Here is a 21,016-nt window from a genome sequence, read left to right as displayed (position 1 = left end):
CAGGGGCAACTCCCCCTTCCTCGCCCCCCGCCTTTTATCTGCTGAAATTAACATCAGGACCGATTCCCATCATCTCAGTGTCATGCTTTATTTATCTATTTATTCTTTTGTGTTTTTTAGGGCCGCACCCTTGACAAATGGAGTGTCCCAGGCCAGGAGGCAAATCAGAGACGTAACTGCCGGCCTATACCCCAGCCACAGCAAAGCGGGATCTGAGTTGCATCTTCGACCCATACCACAGCTCGCAGCCACGCCAGATCCTTAACTCACTGAGCGAGGCCAGGGACAGAACCCACATCCTCATGGATAATAGTCGGGTTCGTTAAGCACTGAGCCACGATGGGAATTCCTCAGTGTTGCGCTTTAAACCAGAGTCTGGAAAAGATAGCCACTGGGGGTGGGGCTGATGACACTGAGTCCTCGGGACTCAGGTGGACAGTTTCTAAGCGAGGTTCCAGGAATGGTCTATGAGATTCTAGATGGAATGACTCTGAGTGACAGTGACTGCCTGCAATTGTTCATTTTGAGTATTTTGTTCTGTTCTTGTGTCTAAATGAATTATTTGATAGATAGTCACTAGGCAAGACTGGAAAAGTCTTCTGCAACATGATCTTCCCTTGGATGGTCACTCTTGGAGCTGTACGCATGACAGGTTTCCATGCAGCTGTGGTTGCACATCTGGTGAAGCTCACTGTCTGGTGCATTGGTCCTTCCTTTTTGAATTCCTCTGATTTTGATTTTATTTCATTTTACTTTTATTTACTTTGATTTTATTTTTATTTTGGGGTGCACCCTTGACATGTGAAAGTTTTAGGGCCAGGGATTGAACCTAAGCCACAGCAGCAACCTGAGCTGCTGCGGTGACAATGCCGGATCCTTAACCCACTCCACCTCAGGGGAACTCCCATGGATAGCGCTGACTTTTAGAACAGCCCCTTCTAGATTAAACTCAAGGATGCCTCCTTGATACCCACTGGTTCTCAGGCTGGGGGGAGGCAACCCCAAACACAGGTGCTCACTTTTCTGTGTCATGTCTTCCTTGAAGCTGGTCCTCATTCCATCTCAGGTGGGGTTAGCCAATGCCTCCCCCAAATCTGATGCATTTCTCTGTCCTAGGACGACTATCCAGTTGTTATTTACTTATTCAAGAGTCCTTTCTTTCTACAAAATTATTCTGTGGGTTAATTGCAGAATGTTGGCAAAATTTAGGTAAGCCAAAAAGGAAATGAAAGTTGACTATTATTATTGCATCTGCTGGAGATGAGCACTGTAAAAGCCTTGAGAGAGATCCTGATGGTTTATTTCTATATTTATATAATCTTTTCAAGAAAAAAGAATTAGCTAGCACTTATTGTTTGGTTAAAGTTTGCTTTTTCAGGCTCTTGACACTCTTCTGTAGCATCGAGTTAATGGCTGTCAGGGACTCACTCTGTCGTGTAGCGGGGGAGCTGGTGTGACAAAGGGAGGCAGGATTCTGGATAAACCCCTTGGCTCTGAAGACGCCGTAGCTGTATCCAGGGGAGGAAGGTTGACTAAAGACGCTTGTTTTGCTGTTCCACGCCAGCTCTTGAGAGAGGCCTGACCAAGGCGCTGAAGAAGCTGGACGACTATCTGAACACGCCTCTGCCAGAGGAGATTGACACCAGCACCCGAGAGGATGATGACAAGGTGTCTCGACGCAAGTTCCTGGATGGGGATGAGCTGACCCTGGCCGACTGCAACCTGTTGCCCAAGCTCCATGTGGTCAAGGTAAGAATGCTCTACCCGCCTGTGCTCCTAAGACCCAGGTCCATCAGGGGCCCAGGTCACCTGTGGGTTGCGGGGGGAGGGTGAGGACAGGGCCACCTGCTGATGGAGAATCAGAGCGCAGAAGTCACATGATCAGGGACCCAAAGTCAGCCTCCAGTGCCTGCTGTGGAGCCTCTCTGAGCTTCTTCTGAGTTTGCTTCTGTCACATGGGCATAGATGGCTTCACTAGGGCTGCTGGGAGATTGAACATGACCTGGAAGTGCCTGCCATATTGCGTTTTTTTTTTGTTTGTTTTTCGCTTTTTAGGGCCGAACCTGCAGCATACAGAAGTTCCCAAGCTAGGGATATAATCAGAGCTAGAAGTTCCCAAGCTAGGGATCGAATCAGATCTACTGCTGCAGGTCTACGCCACAGCAACAGCAACATCTGAGCCACATCTGCGACCTACACTACAGCTCACGGCAACATCGATCCTTAACCACTGATTGAGCCCAGGGGTTGAACCTATATCCTCATGGATACCAGTCAGATTCATTTCCGCTGCACCACAATGGGAACACCTTTTTTTTTCCCCCTGCCGTATTGTAAGGGCTCAATATATCAGAGATTATATATTGTCCTATTATATATATGTGGATCCAAAGCCTCTTCTTACCCCTTCCACACAGGTTTTCATTGGCCCCGCCCCCCATCTCTGCTAAGGATGCCCTCCCTTATATGCACGTTTCCTTTGTGCATAGACCCACCTTCATTCTTGTAGCAACGCCCTGGAGCAAGCGGGTATCAGCCCCCCGATCTGCCATGTGGGGACCTGGAGGCTGCAAGAAGTGACATCATTTTCTTGCTACCTTTGCACTTACTGATCGTGGTTGACAACGCAATCCTTTCCTACACCAGCCGTAGGACCCGAGTGTTGGGAGGAAGGCGGGAATTCTGAGGTCACCCCCATCGCACACCCCAAAGTGGACCCTTTACTGTGTGTCTGTGACAGGCTTCTGTGCAGCTGTGACCGCACGTTTTTGATGATGAAGAGCCCCCTATCTCCGAACCAGCCCTACCACTTGGTACGGCTCCAGTTAATAAGGCATCCTTCTTTCTCTGCAGCCCCCAAAGTGCCTCCCTGCCTCGTGGTTCTCTGGAGCCACAGGGCACATGGCTGCTCTCTTCCACCACAGTTGAAAGCAGCCATTGTGTCCCCCACATTTCTCTAAACCAGCACTTCTTCTCACATCCTTTTCTTTTTTTAACCATTTTAAAATTGAAGTAGTTGATTTACAATGTTCTGTTAGTTTCAGATATAAAGTGATTCATATATATATATATATATATATATATATATATATATATATATATATGCCTATGTGTGTATAGATATATATTCTTTTCAGCTTCTTTTCCAGCATAGGTCATTACAAGATACTGAATATAGTTCCCTGTGCTATATAGTAGGACCTTGATGTTTCTCTATTTTATAGATAGTAGTACGTATATATCAATCCCAAACTCCTAATTTATCTCCTCCTCTTCCCTTCTGCCCCCCTCACCCCCCACTCTGTCCTTTGGTCATGATAAGCTTGTTTTCAATTCTATCCTTTTCTGACCCTTACCAGCCCAAAGAAAAATACAGTGGGATCGAGGGCTGGACTGCTCTCTACTTCTGCATGTGTTACATCTTATTGTCTCAGGCAGACAAAAAGCTCTGACAGGTCTTTTCCAAGCATGATGGTGGGTACATGGCAGCCCTCTAATAAATACTCATTTAGAAGTTCCCATTGTGGCACAGCAGAAGCAAATCCGTCTAGTATCCATGAGGATGTGGGTTCAATCCCTAGCCTCAATGAGTGGGTTAAGGATCTGGTGTTGCCGTGAGCTATGGTGTAGTAGGTCAGAGATGTGGCTTGAATCCCAAATTGCTGTGGCTGTGGTGTAGGCCAGCAGCTGGAACTTGGATTCAACCCCTAGCCTGAGAATCTCCATATGCCTCCGGTGCAGCCCTAAAAAGAAAAAAAAAATACTCATTGAGTGACCATTTGATCACCTAGCTTGTGTCATTGTGATCCCCAGTTTCTCGCTGCCCTAAGAAGAATCAGATTCAACCATTTATCAGCCGGATATCTGGCTTTCATTTTTCAGTTGATGTCCTGGGCTAGATAAAAATGCAGGCTTCCCTCCGATCAGAGTTCACACCAACTGGAGTTGAAACGTTAGCGGGGCACGCACTTGGGGCTCTCACAGGATGTGTCAGGGCTGGAGACTGGGAGGGAGCCACACTTGCCAGGGCTCATGGGCAGGGCAAACGTACTCTATTCAAATGGAGACACGTTGGGTTTGGGGTCAAGTCCATGGTCAACGGTAGGTCCAGCCAAGCGACCTCTCTTTGAAGTTATTAATTACTGCACACCCCACCCCAGCCCTAGAATGTCCTCTATCACTTTTCCCGAGGAACAAGTGGCACCATTAGGGATATGAGTCTGACAGTCATAGCAGGTCAGAGTGAGACAAAGGAAAGACCTCTGTTCTAGAAGTTGGGAGACTCAAGTTCTGGTTCTGTGTGCACCACTAACGAGCAGCAAGAACTAAGGCAGGTCATTGACTCTGGCGGAGGGGATCATTTTTCTCATGCTGAAATGAAGAGCTGTGGATTACACTCCTTCTGGCCTCTTTCCCTTCCCTCCTTCCTCCTTCTCCCATCCACACACAGATGGACCACCCAACTGTTGGGTCCGATCAGGCAAACCAAAGCATCTCCCAGGCTCCATGCTTCTTTCTCTGGTTTCTCCAGTTCTTTCCAGCCCCAGACGACTAAGTCACAGCTCTGTTCTTGGAGTTGTTCCCTGGAGGAGCCGGGGGTCGGAGGGAGGATGGCCCAGGAGGGACGAAGGCTGGGCCTCGCCTCCCGTCTCCTTGGATCTCTGCTGATCCAGCTTATCAGATTCCAGAGCCCTGGCAAACCTCTCAAGGGCGGAAAGCATGAAGGGAGAGCCAAGTCAGGCCTCCAGTTTGGCTTCCGAAGCCAAAACTTAATCTGGGCTGGGGGAGCTAACAGTTTTCATATGAAAGCACAAATTCAGAACATGCGCGTGGAGGTCCCTGTGAACGTCAGCGCTTGCCCCTTGCTCATCCTCTGTCTCTGTCTCTCTCTGGCTCTTCTGGCTCTCTTTCAGGTTTCTCTGCATCCCTGGAGGCTGAGTTGCTCTGGCTGGGGGCTCACGGGCAGCCTGGTTTGAACTTTCATTGTCTGGCTGCCTTCTCTTCTCCTCTCCCCACACAAGCCAACACGTGAAAGAAGAACCAGCTCTGGCCAAGGCCAAGTTCAGGGCATGCAGATCTCGGCAGGGAGGGGCAGGAGGGTGGTGGTCTCTTGTGGCTGCAGTCCCCCAAGACCCTCATGGGGCATGGGGACCTGTTCAGCCACTGATGCACACAGGAAGGGAGCTATTTGTAGAAACACAAATAGATACTCACCTATTGCATCCCTGCTTTCAAGCTCCTATCATATCCTTTGGAAACTTAGAAATAAATTCCAGCACAAAGAGACTTGAGGCTGCCCCACGGATCGCTTTATAGTTTTGAAAAATATTTTTTGATCGATGCCTTGACCTTACTGTGGGCCTTTTTATTTCCTTCTTTTTTTTTCCATTTAAAGGAAAGTGAACTATAGCTGATATACAGTATTGTGTAAGTTATGGGTGTGCAACACAGAGATTCATACTTTTTGAAGGTTATACTCCATGTATAGTTACTACAAAATACTGGCTCTATTCCCTGGGTTGTATAATACCTCCTTGTAGCTTGTTTTATACCTAATATTTTGTGCCTTATTTTATACCTAATATTATGTGTCTCTTAATTCCCTCCTCCTATCTTGCCCCTGCCCTATCCCTCTCCCCACTGAACCACTTGTCTGTCCTCTACATCTGTGAGTCTGTTTCTGTGCTGTTCTATTTTGTTTTATTTCCTCATTGTTATGTATGTTTTAATTTTTAGATTCCACATATAAATGATTTCATACTGTATTTGCCTTTCTTTGGCTGACCAACCTCACTTAGCATCATACCCTCCATATCCACCTGGGTTGTTGCAAATGGTAAAATTTCTTTTTTTTACCTCTGGATAGTATTCCTTTGTGTTTATATCAATTATCTATCTGTCTCATACATCATCTTTATCTATTCCTCTGTGGATGGACACAGGTTGCTTCCACATCTTGGCAGTTTTAAGTAGTGTTGCTATGAATACTGAGGTGCATATATCTTTTCCAATTAATTTTTTTTCTGGATATATACCCAGGAGTAGAATTGCTGGGTCATATGGTAGCTCTGTTTTACATGTTTTGGGAAACCTTCATACAGTCTTGCATAATGGCTGCGCCAAATCACTTTCTGTGTGTCTTTTGCATTCATTCTGGGCAAACCCAAGACAGCTTCTTATAAAGACTCATGGACAAACCCAGGGGCTCTTCATTTTCAATGGACAGAGGCTCTGTTGAAGGACCCTGATTCCATTACCTGTGTTATCAGCTCCACCTACCCTGGACAGAGGTTGCTGGTGGCTTCTATAGTGACCACCCCAAATCAGTTGTTTTAACTGACAGAAGTTAATATGAAGAAGTTCTAAGTGCCTAAGAACTGGGAAGACAAAATGTACCTTGAAGTTCCTCCTTCAGGGCAGGGGAACAAAGGGAAGAGGTTGATCAAAACTTGGAAACTAGATGAGTCTGGCTCTCCCTCTCTCCTCCCACCCAGAGCTGCGCCTTGGACCTCCAAGGTGCGGCGCTGCTCCGCTGGGGCTGGGAGCCCAGTTCAGAGCAGCCCATGGGGCTGGGACCCAAGCTTTGCAGTGGGGTCACTGTCGTGTGTGGCCTCTCTGAGCTACTGTGAGGACACTTGTTTTGTGAGTGTTGGCAAGAGGGCAAACTGGATTCAACTGCTGCTGCTGCTGCTGGAGCAAAGGAAGATGAAAGTTACAGGAAGCCCCGCCAGATGGGGCCCATCCCTTCTCCCCCGCCTCCAGACGTGCAGCCTCCCTTTCTAGCGCCATCTGTTGGCAAAGCCTCCTGGGAGTCTGGCAAAACAGGTGTCCTTTGCAGTCCCGGCCCCAGTCCCAGTCCTAGTATCACAAAAAAGCACCTGTAGCAGAATAACTGGCCCAGGAAGGATTCTGAGTAGAGCTATTCCTTTATCATTTACGTAGGGCTCAAGTGGCAAAGAGGAAGGAATTGGATTAGAAAGCAGGGACTGTCATAAATATTAGTGATGAATAGATAATAGCTAATATTGATTGAGTTAATTATTTTCCTGTGCAACATTGTGTAAGCCACTAAATCGCTCATGACTTCGGTTTGCTCATTGCTAAGGATCTTCAGGCTTTAAAAGTAAATGGTTATATACCTTTAACTCTGGGTCATTCTGTCTAATGTTAGGATTCCTGAGCATGGCAAAGAGAAAATAGAACTGCTTATTAAATCCCTCCCTACTCTTTTAACCTCTTGTTGCCTTATTTATCTCATCTGGAAAATGGGACTATAGTACGCTCTTCTTTGCAGAGTTATTTAGGGATTTCAGTAGCTTGCCAAGTGCTTAAAGCAGTGCCTGGAGCAGAGCAGAGGATACATAAATGTTTGCTATTGTCTTTACTCTTACCAAGAGATTCTGGGGGGCGGGGAGTGAAGATGCTGTGGTTGCTGTCGAATAATGCTCACAGGCAAGGGGAGAGAGAGGACACCAAAATAGTAACTGCAGTTCAGAATAGAATAGAATTTCGGGTTGTAATGGAAGTTCAGGACTGATGTAGGAGAACAGAAGGGGAAATGAAGCCTCTTTGGGAGCTTGGTTGTGTCTATGAGGCTGAGCTTTTCCTGCAGTCAACATTGTTGTCCCTCACTCAGCACTGCTTTCTGGGGAACCCCGCACATCTCTGGTGCCCAGATGAAGATGACACCCCAGAGTGGAAAGGCGTGGGGGATGTTCTCTGGGTGGGAGGATCCCTGGGCTAGAGGTCTGGACTCTTCTTTCAAAGAAAGCAAGGATTGGTGTTCCCATAATGACTCAGTAGTTACCGAACCTGTCATCCATGAAGACTCGGGTTCGATCCCTGGCCTCGCTCAGTGGGTTAGGGATCCAGTGTTGCTGTGAGCTGTGGTGTAGGTCGAAGATGTGGCTCAGATCCCGTATTGCTGTGGCTCTGGGGTAGGCCAGGGGGCTCTGGGGTAGGCCAGGGGCTACAGTTCCAATTGGATCCCTAGCCTGGGAACCTCCATATGCCTCAGGAGCAGCCCTAAAAGACAAAGAGACAAAAAAAAAAAAAAAAAAAAAAAGCAAGGAAAGGCGTCAAAAGTCAGTGCTCTAGGATGGAGGCTACTCTTTGCTCTTCCCCACCCAAGTCCCTGAGGGCTACAGGCAAGACTAGCCAATGTGCAGAGCCCAGGGCACAGCAGAAATAAAGGTGCTCCAGTTTTAAAAAAGTATTCAGAATTTCCAGATGTTGACGGCAGAGCATTAAACCAAGAACAGGGTCCTTCTGAGTGTGAGGCCCCTCTCTCTGTGACTGCACAGGGCACATGTCTTTGAAGCCCTCTCTGGCTGGAGAGACTTTCTTAAAGAGCCCACCCTGCCCCTACCTTGAAGGAAGGCGTGCAATGGGCAAAACGTGGGTCTCAATGAATTCTGACAATAAATAATGTTTCTCGAGCACTTAGCATGTGCCAGCCACCTCTCTGATCATTTAAGAAAATTAATTTGTTACTCCAAGACAGGTCCTTACCTGCATTTTAGGGATAAAGAAATGGGGGCTCAGAGAGGTTAAGTAATTAAGCCAAGGTCACACGGCTGGTAAGTAGTGGGGTCAGGATTGCAGATGCAGTCAGCTGGGATCCAGAGCCCATGCCTTTAACCATTATGCTATTGTGTGTCTCAGCACAAACACCACTTCCCCAGAGTGCCCAAGTCCACAGCCCTAAGTGTGGCAGACTAAGGAGAGAAGAGAAATAGTTGTCGGTTCACTCCCACATACCCTGAACCGACATATACATCCCAACAGCTAACTTACATTTTTTGCTTTGTAGTCCCTTCTGCAAATAAGGATGCTTACGTATAACAAAGTGGATAGGAAAAGAGAAAAAAAAAGATTGTCTATATTTCTATCAATCAGGCAGAACCACTGGTAATAGATGGTGTATGTATTTCTAGCCATCATATGTCTCCAAATGCCTTACACTATACTTTGAACTGAACGATCTGTCTTGAAGTGTTTTCCCAATCACTGGGGTTTCCTCTGCAGCAGCATTTTCAATGGTTCTCCAATGTGCTACTGTATGTATGTATGAGGATGTGTTTATCCATCAGCTTATCCATACAACTTATACCTACCGTTGGACATTTGTGTTGTCTACCATTTTTTGCTATTCCAAAGTATCCAGCAGTCATATTGGCGTAGCTAAATCTTCTTGCCCATCCATGGTGTTTTCTAAGGAAAAATCTATAGAAGCAGAACACCAGAAGGGCAAATTACATTTGCTTAACAAATAAAATAAAAGTAAAGAAATAAAATAATATAACATCACATAAAATAAATAACATAAATAAAATAAAAATAAATAAAACATAATATAAAATAAGTGAAATTAAATTCAAAAATATAAAACAACATAACAACAAAATAAATAACAAATGAAATCATTAAAATAAATGAAATAGAAAATAATATAAATAAGATATAAATAATATAACAACAAATAACATAAAATAAAATTAAAATTAAAAATTAAAAAATATAACATATATAAAATAAAATTAAAATTAAAAAAATAACATAACATTGGAGTTCCCATGGTGGCGCAGTGGTTAACGAATCCGACTAGGAACCATGAGGTTGTGGGTTCGATCCCTGGCCTTGCTCAGTGGGGTAAGGATCCAGTGTTGCTGTGAGCTGTGGTGTAGGTTGCAGACGCGGCTCAGATCCCGCGTTGCTGTGGCTCCAGCGTAGGCCGGTGGCTACAGCTCCAATTAGAACCCTAGCCTGGGAACCTCCATATGCCATGGGAGCGGCCCAAGAAATGGCAAAAAAGACAAAATAAATAAATAAATAAAAATAACATAACACAAATAAATTTAAGATAAAAATGAAATAGAAAATATTATAAGATAAATAAAATATAAATAATATAATGTAACATAAAATAACAAACTAAAATAAAAATTAAAAATATAAAATAACATAACGTAAATAACACAAAATAAAATCAAGTTAAAATAAATGAAATAGAAAATAATATAATAAAATAAAAATAAAATATAAATATAACAAATAAAACAATATAGCATGACAAAATTAAAAATAAGTAAAATAGAAAATAATATATCAAAATAAGTAACAACATAAAATAAATAAAATAAAACGGCAGCACTGCCACTTTGCACGACACGCATCTTGCCGCTGGCCCTCGGGATGCACAGAGGGCCTCTCTGCTGTGCACACACCGGGTCAGCCGCTGCCGCCTTCCCCGTGATTCGCTTCCTGCTTTAACATCGTCTCCATCCTGCCATCTCTGTTGCAGATCGTGACCAAGAAATACCGCAACTACGATTTCCCGGCGGAGATGACGGGTCTGTGGCGGTACCTGAAAAACGCCTACGCCCGGGACGAGTTCACCAACACCTGCGCCGCCGACAGCGAGATTGAGCTGGCCTACGCCGACGTGGCCAAGCGCCTGAGCCGCTCCTGAGCGCGGCCCGCCCGCCCCACCGCCGCTGCGCAAGGACTCCGGCTTCACAGACTCCACTTCCACGTCGCCTCGGGAACCTTCTTTTGTGTTTTAATCAGGCCACACCTCACTGGCATCATGGGAACCCCAGCCTGCGGTCTTTGGCGAAGGTCAGCGCTGCCCCCGTCTGACCAGGCAGGAACCCACCAACAGAAAAGAGAGAAGCCTTCAAGCTCTCAAACTTCGGACCTGGGTCAGGCTCCAGTGTATTGGGGTCAGGGTGGGACTGTCCCTGGCCCCTTTGCCAATGTCAAAATCTCTCCTCCGATGCATTGAAAACGTGCAGCACTGTGTCCTCGTCCACATTCCTCCTTGTCAGTAACACCAAGGCCAAGGCCAAATGCCATCCTTATTAGAAAGCAGTGCAGGGCTGTGTGAGGGGAGATGGAGGGTGAGGAGAAAGGATGCAGCAGGCGGTGGATTGAAGCATCCCGCAGACACACCTGCCCTCGCTTCCGGGTTTCTGGCACCTGCGGTCCCTTTGGACCCCGGAGGCCAGAGTGGAAAACCACTTTAGACACAGCCTTGGTTTGCAGCAGTGCTGGGCGTGCTGTGATGTACCTGGCGGATGCTGATGTGACCTGCATTTTTATCTTCCGGGCCTTCGGGGAAATTAGCATGTAATTCCAAAGTGGGGTGAATGGAGAGGGAAGGGGAGGGGCGAGCAGTGTTGATGCCAAAAGGCCCTGGAGGGGGGGGTCTACCAGCCATGGGGTTTGCTTGCTTACGGGAGTGGTTTCATCGGAGATTATAAGCCTGGCTGTGACTGCGTTTGTCCATGAGTGAATCTGGGTCTGTGAAAAAGGAGATGGGCCCAGGGGGTGATGAGGATAAAAAAGTTCTTTATGAGGCTCAGTGTTCCCTAGGAATCTTTCAGATGGGTCTTCTCTCTCATAATCGGTCTTTACCTGGTAATGTCATATTACAACCAACCTTATAGCAGAAACCTGAGATTTGGCCAAAATGACTTTCCAGTCCCTTCCTGTGTTTGCTGGATGTGAGTCTGCTAGCTGGGTGCTCTCTGATTCAGCCACAGAGATCTGTTTAGGAGGCTGCATGATCATGGAACCTTAGGAAGAAAGTCCAGGGGCCTTTCTGACTGGGAAACCATGTGGTTTGAACTCGAAGAAAAAAATATGTGCACCTCTGGGTTAATTTCCCTACCATCCGACTCAACTGCCAGATGAAAAGGAGGAAACTTTTTTTTTTTTTAAGCTACTATTTCACTCTGTAGTCATTCTCCTTGAGTGTCACCTCCTTAAAAGCTTACCCTGCTTGAGCGAGGGGGCCTGTGCTGAGGCACCTAAGAAGAATGAGCTGGTCATCTGCTCCCTCTTCCAGGGAACAGTCTGGAAGACCCTGACCTTCAAGAGTCCTTCCTTCTGTGTTTCCTGTCAGTGGGGGGAGGGGGAGGCGCCCAAGTGCCCCAAAGCCCCAGGACTTAGCTCACTGCTCAGCGCGGCCAGGACAGCACCGAGCCTTCACCTAGATGCATCGCCAGCTTCTATCCGAGCCATCCCCTGCCTCCAGGGAGCTCGCACGGAGCAGAGCAGAGGGGAGCAAGCAGGCAGTGTCTTTAGCTCAGGGAGGACCAGGACCTTTCTGAGGAGGACATTTGATAGGCCTGAGACCTTGGAAGAGTTAGAAGGAAGTGGATGCATTTCCACCTGTAAGGGTACCTTTCCATGGACTTCCTTGGAAGCTTGGTCCCCAGAGATGGCTGAAAGGGAGAACTGGTGAGGAAACAGCCCTTTTGACTGTAGGGAAGAGTCCCAGACTGGCCTTCCTGGGAGATGAAAGATTGAGTGACCCCGAAGCCCTTTTGAAATGAGTGTGAAATCCTGTTGTCCTCAGAAATCCTTCCCTGAACTTAGCACAGGCATGACGATCTAAGAGGCAGTTTACTTTCCTGAGACCCACAGAGGTGCTGTTCTTGAAGTATACCTGAGAAACACAGCCAGCGACAGAGAAAAGAGGATGCCCAGGTGGAATAGGTCCCCCAGGTAGAGTAGCTCTTCTAGGTAGAGTAGCTCCCCCGGGTGGAATAGCTCCCCAGAGGAGTTTTTGGACACTAACATGCTGATTTGATATTCAGAATTCAGCAATTGGCAAGTCTTTAAACACAGCCTTTAAAAGCAAACAAGCCAAACCAAATCAATATTATTGGTCCTGGATGTTCTTTCTGTAGTTGACTTCTTTTTACATAAGTAACAATAATAAGACATTGGGGTGGGGTGGGGGCAGTTATATGATCAATTACAACCATTTTAAAAAGGGAGAGGAGCTATAGATGGAAAGCACTTCCTGGTACTTAATCCAGGAACATCTTTCTATTTCAACAGTAGGTTATCATAAGATGCAGCTGACTGTTGACTTCAAGCTTTAAGGAGTTCCCCAGTGACCTAGTGGTTAAGGATCTGGCATTATCACTGCAGTGGCTCAGGTCACTCCCATGGCACAGGTTGGATTCCTGGCCCAGAAACTTCTGCATGCTGCAGGTGCAGCCAAAAAAAAAAAAAAAAGAAAACCTTTAATATCTACGACCAGATATATCAAAGTATATTTAAATAATAATGTTGCCTTCTGATTATTTTTTTCAAAAGAAATTTTTCTCCAGTTCCTTCAGCTTCCCTGAGTTTTGGCCATAACCTTGTCATGTAGACAGCAGAAAATCTCCTGGCAACCATGTGGAGAGAGGTCCTCAGATATCCCCAGAAGCAACTCTAGGAGTATTGAAGGTCCACAGATGGACCCAGAACTCCAGAGCGTTAAGGCAGGAGGTGATCCTTGCTACTGGTCTGGAATGCATATCATTGCCTCCAAAGCCTTTTGAAGGCACTGAAGGGATTTATTTGGGTTGAGATCCTATTTTATTCTGGATTTATTTCTCTCCTTTGACGTTCACATCACTGTGGTTTTTCGGTGGGAGGCAGAGGCAGAAATAAGAACCATACTCAGAAAGACTGTGTTGAATTTACCCATCTACTCAGTCCTGCCTACCTCTCAGGAGAGAGGCTATTGGATAAGATTTTAATAACTACACAAGATGAGCTGGCTCAATAAAAGCTTGATTGGCCCAGAGCACTGTTCCTTTTACCATGTGCCTTGATGACCTGACGATTCAGAATCACAGGCACGAGTTTGGCCATCTTGTTTTAAACAAGGGGGCGGAGCTACCTGGCACTCAGTTCTTGGGTTGAAAAGTGAAACACACACTCCATTTGGTTATTGACCGCAGGATCTTGAGCCAGTTTCGGCTTCCCAGGAAATGGCACTGTCTTCAGGGTTCACTTCTCCTGCTGGTGGAGCCATTGAGAAGCTTGATCTTTGCATTAGAAAAAGGCCACACCAAGAGTGAGAGTTCCCCAGGCTGTATTTTCCAGCATCTATCAAATAAAACCACAGAAGCTCTTGACAATACCTTTGCCCACTGGCCATTCTCCAGAAAGACAAGACCAAGCCTCTTAGAACTGTCGCCAAATGAGTCACCCCTGGAAGGGACCTTGAAGATCTAAGAGTCCTGGGAATCAGCACTTTCTATCAGGAGAAAACAGTGAGAGTAGGTGTCTGAAATTAAATTGGTCCAGGAGCACGTGGTACCCAGCAGGCACGTCTGCGGCTCCCCCTGTTTCCACTGACTAGGAACCTGTTCAAAGGCAGAGTGAATCAAGATGCTGATGTCTTCCTCCTTGGAAAAACGAAGCATCAATTCATGGGTAAATCTAAGTTCAATGATTCCCTTATTAATATGTTTTTAAATAAAATATTCAAGAACCACTGAAGTATTAGAGAGAGAGTGTGTGTGTGAAGGATCCTGGTTCTGATGCTGGGAGAGAAGGCATCCTATCCTTGACCTTGAGGTCCTTCTTGCAGACAAGGCCCACTGTCTTCTGCCCACTGCTCTTCTCATTTAACTCAGACCCCCTAGGAGTTCATCTTCAACTCCCTTTGTCAGCCTTCTCCTCCCAGCTTCCTCTCAGAACACTGTCATTTCGTAATTAGGTGTGATCCAAGGTATGCGTGATCTTACTTATTGTTACTTCAGGAAATGGATCCAGTGCTTCCCTGCCCCAATCAAAAATAAAATTTAAAAACTGGCTCATTCTAGGGTTTGGGCTCAACTGTGTTTCTTTCAAAGCAATCTTTTTTTTTTTTTGGCATAATATAGTTTTAAGGACCTACAGTCTATGATATCTTAAGTATAAATAGAGATTCTGCACTATTGACTATGCATATATTTCAAATGTAAAATATCCAGCTGATGTTGAATTTGTCTTGCTTTCCTGACCACCTGACTGCCCATTTTTACAAGCTGGAGTGCTAATTTAGCAAAAGAAGTCTAGCTTTCATAAAGGGTCAAACATGTCATTTTACAAAAATCCTCCAAATGATGGCATCTTGATTTTCTTAAGACCTTGAACTGTGGTGATAAAATAATAGGACTTGCTTTCAAGCTTTAATAATGCAAAATGCCTTTTAATGAAGATCTTGCTGAGTGTTTTCCTCTTGAATCTGAACCACTTATAAATTTGTTTCCCAGTCTTGATTGGTATTGACTGATTCAAATAAAGTGGTTATTTTCGAATATTACAAAAATGATCATCAGATTTCAGATTTCTTGTTGGAGGTGGGAATTACCTATGCTTTTTTTTTCTTTTTTCTTTTTAGGGCTGCACCTGCAGCATATGGAAGTTCCCAGTCTAGGGGTCCAATTGGAGCTGCAGCTCCCAGCCTATGCCACAGCCACAGCAACACCTAATCCTTAACCCACTGAGTGAGGCCAGGGATCAAACCCGCATCCTCGTGGATACTAGTCAGGTTCATTACCGCTGAGCCGCAATGGGAATTCCATGGACATCTGCAGCTTTGCTACTAAGGACCCACACGGTCTTTCTTTCTTCCTTTCTTTCTCTTTCTTTCTCTCTCTCTCTCTTCCTTCCTTCCTTCCTTCCTTTCTCCCTTTTTTTCTTTCTCTCTGGCTGTGCCCCCAGCATGTGGAAGTTCCTGAGCCACAGCAGCTACCAGAGTCGCTGCAGTAAAACACAGCATCTTTAACCTGATACACCACAAGGGAATTCCTCCTATGCTGTTTTAAATGACAAGTATGAAATACCTCTTTTTTTTTACAAACGTTTTATTTTCCATTACAAAAGAAAATATGTTCATTCTTCTTATAAATGAAAAGCAAATAAAAATTAGTGATAAAAATGAATGAAATAATGCCATTTGCAGCAACATGGATGGACCTAGAGATTGTTATATGAAGTCAGACACAGAAAGACAAATATCATATGATATCACTTATAGATGGGATCTGAAAAAATATATGAATGAACTTATTTACAAAGCAGAAATATACCCACAAACATAGAAAACAAACTTACAGTTACTAAAGAGGGTGGGGAAGGGATAAATTAGGAGGAAGGAATAAATATATACACATCACCGTATATAAAATAGATTACTTGGAGTTTCCTGGTGCTGCAGAGTTAAGGATCTGGCATTGTCACTGCTGTGGCTCAGGTCTGAATCTTGGCCCGGGAACTTGTACATGCCTTGGGTCCAGCCAAAAAGAAAAAAAAAAAAAATGGGTCACCAATAAGGACCTATTGAAGCACAGGGAACTCTACGCAATATTTTGTAATAACCTATAAGGAAAAAGAATTTCAATAGAATATGTGTGTGTATAACTCAATCACTTTGCTGTACACCTGAAACTAACACAGCATTGTTAATCAACTATACTTCAATTTAAAAAAAAAAAAAGGAAGCGTTCTCTCTGTGGCACAGCAGGCTGAGGATCCAGTGCTGTCTCTGTGGCAGCGCAGGTTCAAGAACTTCCATATGTGGCAGAAGAAGCAAAAAAAAAAAAAAAAAAAAAAGAAGAAGAAGAAGAACGGAAGGAAAAGCAAAAAGCTTGAGACCCAGCCCTCCAGAAACTCACTTTTATTTTAGCAAGGCTGCAAATTCTATCATAGTACATGGACCAGGTGAAAAAAATACACTGCTGTTCCTTCATGAATCTCATCTCCGTTTCCTATCTGTGCCGTACCTGGGGGTGGGCCAGCAGAGACAGTCCAGATGTGATTTAAGGAATGACTGACAATACTGGTCTACTTGCATCCAGACCCCTCTCTTGGCCCTCAGTGGCCTTGCCCTGTCAGCATCCCTGGCCTGAAATTCCCACCCTTAGGACCACGTCACTGACTCTTGATTAAGATCCCCAGAATCCTCAGTAAGATCTACCTAGAGTCAACCTAGGACCTGAGAGGGACCCCTGTGAGCCTTCACAGTGCTGAAAGGTACAAAGCTCTTGGCAGTCCTAGGTGTCCTCCACCCTCTGAGCGGACAGCTTCTCATCTCCTTGAAAGAGACCAATACCCTGACTCCCGGTGGGAGAGGCAGCCCAGAGCTCAGAGCAGATGCTCTTGGTGGGCCTCTCTCCATCCTCTTCACCCCCATCTTCCCCTGGCTGAGCTCTGATGGGGTCAGGAGCCCACGTCCCCATTCCTCCCTGCTCCCCACACACTTGTGACTCAGGTAAGAATGTTTCCAACCCCAGGTTCAGGGGTGAATCATGAGCGGTCTGGTTTGTTTCAGAGGGGGCTATCGACCAAGTTCCACCCCGGACTGTGAGGGGAGATTTATTCAGAAACTTCGAAGAAAGATTTCTTTGTTCTTAATAAACTGCCTCCTTAGGTTACTGCCTTTGGTGCTGCCTGGGGAGGTGGGTGTGAGGCCTGGAAGTGCTGCAGCCCTCTGGTGACCATGAGGGGCAGGCTCAGGCAAAGGCAATGATGCATCATGAAATGCAGCAAGAGTGGAGACAGCCTGGGTCCTTGAGGGGAACCAAAGCCACTGAATCATCAAATACTGAAACTGTTTCTTTTTGTTTGGTCTTTCGTTTTTTTGGGTTTTTTTAGGGCCACACCCGTGGCATATGGAGTTTCCCCGAGTAGGGGTCCAATCAGAGCTACAGCTGCCAGCCTACACCACAGCCACAGCAACACCAGATCCAAGCTGCGTCTGCAACCCACACCACAGCTCACGGCAACGTGGGATCTCCAACCCACTGAGAGAGGCCAGGGTTCAAACCCGCAACCTCATGGTTCCTAGTCAGATTTGTTTCCACTGTGCCACTACAGGAACTCCCTGAAACTGTTTCTAATTCTGCATTTCCTGTCCTCCAAGACTTCCTAGACAATTTGAGGGCATTCCATTATTAGTTTATTACTATAAGTGGCCAAAAGCATCCTAAATGTATATTAGCCAAGTTTGTTGTTGTTGTTAATAGACAATTAGGGAGTTCCCATCGTGGTGCAGTGGTTAACGAATCCGACTAGGAACCATGAGGTTGTAGGTTCGATCCCTGGCCTTGCTCAGTGGGTTAAGGATCCAGTATTGCCGAGAGCTGTGGTGTAGGTCAAAGACAAGGCTCAGCTCCCTTGTTGTAGGCCAGCAGCTGTAGCTCTGATCGGACCCCTAGCTTGGGAACCTCCGTATGCTGCAGGTGCCGCCCTAAAAAGAAAAAAAAAAAAAAAAAAAAGATTAGATCATCAGCCTCCTCGCCCGGAGGTGTTCTGTGTTTCCATTGTTGGAAAGGGCTTGAACCAAGGGCTTGGAACATGGCTCTTCGTCTCTCCGTCCCTTCTTTCCTTACCAGTGCTGTGATGAAATCCAGGGACATGCAGGTGGCAATCACTGCGCTTGGCATTGAGGAGACTGAGCCCTGTTCCAGAGAAGCTTCCAAAAGTGGACTTGGTTTTCATTATACTCAAAGCTGTTGTGAGCTGTCTCTTTTATTTTTATGTCTAGTAGCTAAGATCCCCAGAGTCCCCAGCAACTTTTCCTTATGGGGAAAGGCAGGGAGCATTAGACTGGAGAGGTTGGAAGCTCAGGATTAAAAACAAAGAGATCCGAACTCTAAGAGTAGGTCTATCACTAAGTCACTATGTGAACTTGAGCAAGACCCCCTTGCTGGGCCTCAGTTTTCCCCAAGAGGTTACTAAGGGCTCTTACCGATGAGATGACAAAATCTCTGATGAGGAGTATTTATGGGTAATAAAGGGTTATTTCAAGTAGAATGACATTTCAATCAATTGTGACCCTCAATCTATCCAAAGATTTCTTTGTCTTTAATGGAAATAAGATGGTCCCCAGAAAATACATCAATACTAGAAATTTGTGTGGGGTTTCTTTTAAAGTAAATTTTAGGCTATCTTGGAATTCACATCCACATCAGTCTCCTAGCTTTCTCAGCTTCATTGAATGAAATCTACATCTAGATGTAGTAAAAATGACTGTGGGCCCTGCAATTAGGTTTCACTGAGCTGCAGTTTTTTTTTTTTTTTTTTTTTTTGCTTTTTGCTTTTTGCTTTTTCAGGGCCGCACCCACGGCATATGGAGGTTCCCAGGCTAGGAGTCCAATGGAGCTACAGTTGCCAGCCTACACCACAGCCACAGCAACGCAGGATCCGAGCCGCATCTGTGACCTACACCGCAGCTCACAGCAACGCCAGATTCCAGATCCTTAACCCACTGATCAAGGCCAGGGATCGAACCTGCAACCTCATGGTTCCTAGTCAGATTTGTTTCCACTGCACCACGTCAGGAATTCCAAGCTGTAGTTTTTTTATGCAGAAAGTAAACCAGACTCAGGTTTTGGGAAGATTTTCAATATAAAGCATGGAAATTTTTAAAAGTCTGAGTTTAATGCATCTGTAACTAGACTATCTCATTGTCCCAAATCTTCAAACCAGTGAATTTCTGTAGGACTTGGAGTCTAGACCACACAAGATTCATAATACATAGATTAAAATAGAGACCAGTGCAGAATCTCGTCCTGTGGCTTGGTCGTATACCATTTTGCATCTACTTGGAATTGTTCCGTGTCACTCTCCATCTTCTTTTCCCCAGTTAAACATTAAGCTCCCTTCAAAGTTCCCTGATGGCTTAGTGAGTTAAGGATCCATCCGGCATTGTCGCTGCAGTGGTTCGAGTTGTTGCTGTGGCTTGGGTTCGAACCCTGGCCTGGGAACTTCCTCATGCTGTGGGCACCAGCAAACAAATCGAAACAAAACAAAGCAAAACAAAACATCCTAAGCTCCTTTAAGGCACGGAGTTTAGGTTTCATGCCATGACTCCCTTTGTCCAGACCTTAGCAAATATTAGATGCTCAAAACTATTTATGAGTGGTTGACTGCAGAGGTCGTGGGACTGTATTCTAGACTTCTGGGTTCACCTTGGATCTTACTCTCCACTTCCCTGGAGCCCCTGACACCCACTGCATCATAATTCTGAAAATGGAGTGGTAACAGAATGTCCAGGAGAGGAATGCTTGTCTGTGTTCATTAAATATGCTTTCAATATACTTCTGAAGAATGGACCCTTCTAACACAGTCTGTAGGGCACTTATCTGTCTGTTGGAAAAGATGAAAAGCTGTCTAATGCATATTGAATCACATGGTTGTGATTAGGTAATGATTTAGCCAGTTTCCCAAGTTGGCCACAAAATTCTGCCTCGATTGGATGTTGTATTTAGAAATGGATTAGAAGCTTTGAAGTGAGGGCAATTCTGGATCCTATAATGTGGGAATTACCTGGCTCAATATGAGTTAAACAAATGCAGCTTTATTTCCCCCCCCTGAATTTCCCCCCGAATATAAGTTCATTAGGGAAAGTTTAGAAAATTCAGATAAGCAAAAAAAGAAGAAACTAAAGGAACACCTGTAATACTTCCACCCAGATAACCACCTTTAATTTGTACATGATTATCTTCCTAGACTTTTTCTAGTGAGGCTGAAATATAAGTATGAATGCTTTTTAAGGAAAAGAGCACAGTTTTTGACAACTGGAACCAGTGTACTTTCCTGTCTCTAAGATACCGTTATGGGCAAAACATATTTTCCTGCTTCTGTGCCTGACCGTATGGAACTAGGTGAAAAGCAACTGGCTATTTGCTCCAGAAAATCCTTGCTTGTTATCAAGATCAACAGTTTGTCAACAATGTCTGTTCAAGACCTGGTACATTGCTGTGCCCAAAGATCCAAAGCTGTTATGTCATAAACAGTTCAGTCCTCTCTAGTTCCTCACCTGGGAAGACCCACCTTATAATCAATCACTCAGCTCTGACTCTAAAACCTTCTAAATATCCTCCCAACTTCCCCTCTCTGCTGCACTCCCAAGACTTTATGTTCTTCTTTATTGAAATAAATCTAATCAACTTGGTTCTTTTTTTTTCCCTTCCTTTTTAAGGCCACACCTTGGCATATGGAAGTTCCCAGGCTAGGGGTCCAATCGGAGTAACAGCTGCCAGCCTACACTTCAGCCACAGCAACACAGGATCCGAGCTGCATCTGCGACCTATACCACAGCTCATGGCAACACTGGATCCCCGACCCACTGAGCAAGACCAGGGGTTGAACCCACATCCTCATGGATACTAGTCAGGTTCATTACAGCTGAGCCACCATGGGAACTCCGAATTTAGTTCTTCTTGATCAGCAA

The 21,016-nt window shown here is 45.3% G+C and overlaps 1 protein-coding gene across 1 annotated transcript in view; it reads left to right on the top strand.

Moving 5' to 3' along the window:
* The window catches only part of CLIC5 (chloride intracellular channel 5), a 124,974-nt gene extending 110,013 nt beyond the window's left edge, over positions 1–14,961 (top strand). The window contains 2 exon segments of the mRNA NM_001198923.2: positions 1,565–1,749; positions 10,304–14,961. Coding sequence (NP_001185852.2) covers positions 1,565–1,749; positions 10,304–10,471 — 353 coding nt within the window. The 3' untranslated portion in view covers positions 10,472–14,961.

The sequence above is a fragment of the Sus scrofa genome, chromosome 7 (genome assembly GCF_000003025.6).
Source record: "Sus scrofa isolate TJ Tabasco breed Duroc chromosome 7, Sscrofa11.1, whole genome shotgun sequence".
NCBI classification, from domain to species: Eukaryota; Metazoa; Chordata; class Mammalia; order Artiodactyla; family Suidae; genus Sus; species Sus scrofa.
Note: the sequence above shows the minus strand (reverse complement) of the source record. Positions and strands in the feature narration are given on the sequence as shown.